Source organism: Atractosteus spatula, chromosome 4, assembly GCF_055471065.1.
Source record: "Atractosteus spatula isolate fAtrSpa1 chromosome 4, fAtrSpa1.hap1, whole genome shotgun sequence".
In the NCBI taxonomy this organism is placed as follows: domain Eukaryota; kingdom Metazoa; phylum Chordata; class Actinopteri; order Semionotiformes; family Lepisosteidae; genus Atractosteus; species Atractosteus spatula.
This window is the reverse complement of record NC_142709.1, coordinates 8,498,437-8,504,436: the sequence shown is the minus strand read 5'-3', so window position 1 is coordinate 8,504,436 and position 6,000 is coordinate 8,498,437. Positions and strand designations below refer to the sequence as shown.

At 38.5% G+C, this 6,000-nt stretch overlaps 1 protein-coding gene across 2 annotated transcripts in view; it reads left to right on the top strand.

The window, feature by feature from the left end:
• Positions 1 to 705: 705 nt before the first annotated feature.
• The window catches only part of tubgcp3 (tubulin gamma complex component 3), a 29,933-nt gene continuing 24,638 nt past the window's right edge, over positions 706 to 6,000 (top strand). Inside the window, exons 1-5 of one of the 2 annotated variants that reach the window (XM_088914608.1) lie at positions 706 to 919; positions 2,646 to 2,753; positions 3,186 to 3,253; positions 4,443 to 4,520; positions 5,736 to 5,950. In XM_088914608.1, coding sequence (XP_088770734.1) covers positions 844 to 919; positions 2,646 to 2,753; positions 3,186 to 3,253; positions 4,443 to 4,520; positions 5,736 to 5,950 — 545 coding nt within the window. In that variant the 5' untranslated portion in view covers positions 706 to 843. The remainder of the gene's footprint in view (positions 920 to 2,645; positions 2,754 to 3,185; positions 3,254 to 4,442; positions 4,521 to 5,735; positions 5,951 to 6,000) is intronic. The other variant, XM_088914609.1, reaches the window with a different exon arrangement.

Below are 6,000 nucleotides of genomic sequence, written 5' to 3'. Positions count from 1 at the left end.
TTTTTCATCTTTTATTACAAATATTCCACAAACACTAGTTATTCGTAATGAAATATTAACAACTGAATGCATAAATAACACTTTCCATGTAGTTTGTATGTTTATATTTTGCATTCTACGTTCTGTTCTTTATTAATACATACAACTTGTCAAAATAATATTGATTTATATTTATCACACAAATACAATAATATTCAAGAACAGGTTGTTAACACGTCAATTCTAATTCAGAATATTGATAATATGCAGAATATATATTACATTTGATGATATTACTATTTTAATTGCAAACAGCAAAAAAACTAGCGGAAATAAAGAAGATAAATGCAGTTTATGGGATCTATTGTATTTCAGACCTTTTTGCCAGATTAGGAATATAACCACTTTTCATCAGGTGTGACACGTTTGTGAACAAAATGTTCTTAAAGACCATATAAACGCTTTTCATCTACAATCTTCACCTTTCGAAACACCCCCAAACGACATTTGACGTGTCGAAGAACAGAACGATCATGCAAGGCAAGTGCAGTCGTGAAAATTGAATTATCTTCGTTTTCTTAAGTGATAACCCCCAATGTACGCCAAAAACAGAAAAGGTAGGAACTGATGTCATGCTAGGAACCTCTCTTGCGTTTCTCGTTCTTCGGAGGGCAGTATTTTTGTTCGATTCTCCCTTGCCTTTCGGAGGATTATGGGACACCTCCATAGATAACACAGTGAAGAGCGCTGTCGGCGGGTTTAGCGAAAATGGCGCCGTTGCTAAGAGCGGAAAGCCACGGCAAAAATAACGGCTGCAGGTAGATTTGGACAGCGACCCGGAGCCGTGTTGGACAGATCCCTGATATGGCAGGCTTGGATCAAAAATCGCCCAACGTCTTGCTACAAAGTCTCTGTTGCAGGATAACTGGGAAGAGCGAAGGTAACAGCGGCAAGGGGAATATTTTAAGTAATGTGCTTGTTCCATCATAGTTCAACATCATACTGCATGAGCACAGAGAATGAGTCAGTAGATGTTTTTACAGTACGCATATTGGGAGAAAACAAATCAATAAGGCCACGCCGAAATGATCGTCTTTCCACGTTGGAAGCAGGAGGTTTTTTTTGATGGAGTAGTGAATAAAGCGCCTTTCCTCGCTAACAGTCCCCTCTTTCTCTGACTGTTGAAATCTGCAGAACAGGCCAGTGTTCATGTCTTGATCAGATGTCTGGTATCGTTAGACACATTTTATTTGATAAAAACAACTATAATAATTACGCGGTTTTAATTCACGATGGCCGCCAGCAGGCGTGTTTTTTATCTTGCTAGTTGGGGGAAGACTCATTTACCATTTCTATTTGTAGTGAATGTAGTGGCTTGAGAATTGGCCCTGATGAAATTATGACATGATTGGTAGGTCGATAAAGATGGAAGAAAGTCGGGATATATTTCTTTGGCAAAGAAGCATAAAAGTCCTTTGTCCTTGAGTTGCTATTGTAATGTGATGAAGAAGTGCTTTTATTTGAAAGACTCCAGTTCACAGGCGTATAGTTTTGTAATCCCCTGTGCCAGTGTAATATTTATCTTATATACTGCCTTTAATAGCGCTTTATAACCGAAATCGGATATTATGAGCTGTATCTTAATTGGCACAATATGATCCCAGAATTTTTGTCAGATGCAAAACAAAAAATATGAGCACGGAGCTTAATGGTTTGGTAAATTCTACTGTTTGTGAGCTTTTAGGAAGTTTGTGATCTGGCGGAAATTGGCCGAGGTCAAGGGGGACGTTCATGGCTTCAAGCGTTGTCATTCCTTACCCAGCCTCTCAGTGGGGAATCTTAGTGGTTTATCTGGGCTCCCTGCAACTGAAGGTGAACAGATGGGGGTGAAGACAGTTCACGTTTAAATAACACAGGAAGGATTTTTTTGTATTTATCTTTACTCTTAAAAAGCAACTGATTCTTGTATACCAAAATCCAGAATGTGCCTGAAGCTGTAACTGTGAACAGTGGTCGTTTCCAACTGAAATCGCAGGACCCTTTATTCATGAACTTTTTAAAACATTGTAACTTCAGATGTTTTAGGGAAGAACGAATAGACTGCATTTAGAACAGTCTCGCCGGCTGCCGAAAGAAGGTATTATTCCTCATGAAGGCCTTTGCTGCTTTTTGATTCCTTGTGTTCTTGGCAGACTGTTGTTAAGGAAGTTCTTCAGCTGTAACACCAAGGCCTTTATTCATGTGGTGGAAGAGGAATATGGTGCATTGTGATTTACATTGGCCTAAATCTGAGACATTTGGCTGCTTGTTGTCCTCATTCTTCTCTGGTCCCCTTTGTCTGTAGGGCTCAGTGACGTTCTCCATTTTTAGTGTCTTTATACTTACATGATGGCATCACAGCAGAGACCCACTTGTTCATGATTCAGATTTGCTGGGAGTCACAGTCTTGTTGTCACAAAGCACACACAATTTGGTTCCTTCTTATGTCAGGATGTTGAGGTTGAAAGCTGAGCTAAAGAGCTTAAGAATTTTCTTTTCTTTAAGGCCTGAGAATCTCTGTGACATTATCCACCTGTGTGATATCTCAGTTTGCTGTGGTGGCCTGTAATCTCGGGATCTGCTGGATTGTAGTTATTGTCATTGAAATTATCTTCTTCTTTTTTCAGCCGATGTCGCCCACCAGTTCCAGTATGCTGTGCGAGTCATTGGAAGTAATTATGCTCCTACAATTGAACGGGATGAGTTTCTTGTTGGTGAAAAGATCAAGAAGGAACGTGAGTTTGTTTAAAATAAAACCTTTTGATATTGCATGTTTTTTTCAGAAGTGTTAATTAATATTGCAATCTTAATATTAAGCCCTTAATAGTATGCTGTGTGTAATTTCTTAGTTTTTTCAGTTCATGCATCTAATTGTAAGTTCTGAAAACATGATTTCTGTATGTGTCAGAAACAGTATCCCTTAAGATTTCCCTTTATACGGTTCCATAAAACCTCCATTTATATTGTGATCATCAATATCTTAATTAAACAACACTCTTCTGGGTTGAAAGGTTTTTATTGTTTTCTTAATGGCAAATGTTTATCTCTGGGAAGAAAAAACAATTACATTTGGGAGATCACGCCATATTCATGTCACATAGTGTCATTTTAATATTTAATGTGATTGTGGTGTTTATCATGATTTAACAGGCACTTTATTTCTGCAGTTGTGAAGCAAAGAAGAGAAGCAGATGCAGCACTTTTTTCTGAGCTTCACAGGAAACTTCAGTCACAGGTTTGTTTTTTGAGAAACGTATTGAAAACAAAACGATAATACATGAAACGCAGAAAAGATAAGGCTATATTACCTTTCAGTTTGAATACTCTCTTCTATTCCAGTATCGGTGGTATTGCTGTTGTAGCAGAATAGATTTGAGGCATTGGGTTAATCATGCAAGTGCTTGAAAAATGTTAAATATTTACAGAATGATTTGAAAAGGTAAAACTCTTGTATAGACTCTGTAGGTCTGTACGAGATATTGAAATTCTTTGCTGCTGCGCAACTCTTAACTTTATTTTGGAATTGAACTGAATGACTGTTTAGTTTTATATGAAGCAGTTGCTTGGTATTATACTGCATCTAACAAGAAGGAAAGTTAAGCTTATTTCCTGTACTGTTTTGGTCACATCTGCAAAATGTAGTATATGAAATTGGATCTTTTGCAAAAATGCTATTTCAGCAGAATGCAAAATCCATTACTAAAATATGTAATTGAATATAATTCCTTGGTAATATTCCATTTCAGGCTACCGCCATAACCATAATGTTCAGCTTACATAAACAGGGTAAATTGTAATTTCAGTTCTCTGATAAATGTGGAAAAGGGAAAGGTTTGTCTCCCACATCCAGAGGCTAAACAAACTGTATGTAGTGCAAGAAGTGTTGTAGTTCAAACTTTTTATTGAACATTAAATATTATTGTTGTAACTGTAGCAGTAGCTGAGTAGTAACAGTAAAGGCCTATACTTTAGAGTCATTCTTATTTCCCCCTAGTAAATAGCAATAATAATTGCTGTTGTAATGCATAATAAAGTTCAGAAGTATCCTTTCTTATTTAAAAAGGGGGCTGTTTACTTCCCAGTAATGGTGAGAAAGTTCTGAACTGAAAAACCTAGTAAGGACATGTGACAAATATGAGATGAAGGACATCGCCGTTTCTGTTTTTTAGAGACCGTAGGTCATTTGCATATTCCCTGTGACATGAAGAATATACATTTCTATAAGAATTTACATTGGTGCAAGATGCAGGATATCCTCTTGAGAATGGCGATAGAAAGTGGAGTTTATTAGCTACATAGAAACACAGCCATTGAGATACGTGGTATGTAATCGGTGGTTTGCATCCATTAGCATAGCTTGATTCTATACATCGAAATAAAACTGTATTTCTTGGATAATATCAGACCTGTCGTTTTCTACACAGGGTGTGCTGAAGAATAGATGGTCCATACTGTACCTCCTGCTCAGCCTTTGTGAGGATCCTCGTAAACCACCTAGCAGGGTAATGAAATCAAATCCGTTTTTGTCATTACTTTGTACTTAGAATGTAAGTTTCATTTTTCCATGTCTGCATCTTTTTATTTACAAAGCAAAATGCACACCTTAAACTGAAAAGTAATACCGGTGGCAGCAGGGTAGTGGTTAAAAGCAACATTGCATGCAAACATTTCTGTTAAATGTATGAATAGTTTCATGTTCTCTGTCAGAAATTACACAGAAGAGGCAGATGTGTATAAATAGTATAATTTGCTGCTGTTTTTAGTCCAGAAGTGACTGTAAAGCAGATGTTTGCATTATTTCAAGTATTCGCAGCACAAGTAAAGTGTCAGGTGACACTGAACAATAAATATGTTACATGGTCTAAACTAATTTGTTAATGTAGTTGGTTTTCTGTACTCTACCTGAATCCAGCACAGTGTAAATCAGGAACCTATTGATCAGTTTCACTATCTAGGATTATGTCATTTTATTTTGGAATTACTTTTGCCTGTTGACTTTTGTGGAAACTATCATATAAAACTCTTTCCAGAGCACCATGACACAGAATCAGTATTTTGGTCTATGAATAGCAATCAGATCAGTTTAAAGAATGCAGACAGAGTGTGAATTTTTGGTGTAATTAAGTTATGTTGAAAACTTGTCTAAGTCAGTAGTGTTGATATTGTAACTTCCTGTACATTTCCATTTCTTTCACAAGGGCGGCAAAGATACTTTGGCATTTGTGTTCACAGACAAACTGACAGGCGTCAGTTTCAGAGCCTTTAATTTATCATTCCTAGTAAAAGTTCAGATAGTGTTGGCAATGATAATACCATAACAGTCCCATAACAAAAGCTTTCCTTTTGCTGGGGTCCTTAGAGTAGCTGTGAGGCACACCTACTAGTATAACGACGACATCTGTAAAGGAATAGGGGGTGGTGAGAGCCTGGTCTTGGAACAGATCGCTGTGAAGAGACGGAATGCTGGTTTAGTGAGAGAGCGGGGCAAGTAGCCCAGGGAGGAAGAGAAGGAACGCCGAAGAGATCCAGAAAAAGATTTAGAGGAAGGCATAGTGGGTTGCAGCAGAAGTAGACTGAAGCAGTTCAGGTGGGTAGCTGCGGCTGGAACTGGTTGAGAAGATCAGTCTGGATATTTGAGAGGGCTTCACTTTCAAGAGCTGCAAATCCAGTATTATTTACATGTTGTTAACATCTGACCATTCTTTTTTTCTTTTCAGGTTGCGAATTATACAGCGCTCTTTGCTCAGGCGTTGCCAAGAGATGCCCACTCCACACCCTATTACTGTGCCAGGCCTCAGAGCCTGCCGCTCGGCTACCCTGACAGGACCCAGACTGCCCAGAGCTCAGGCAGCATGGGCAGCAGTGGCGTCAGCAGCCTGGGGGTTTATGCTGTGAACGGGCCGACACCAACCCCCCAGTCACTGCTCCAGGGGTGAGTTCACCACGTAGAATGAGCTGAAAGTAAATGCAATGAGCGGAGGT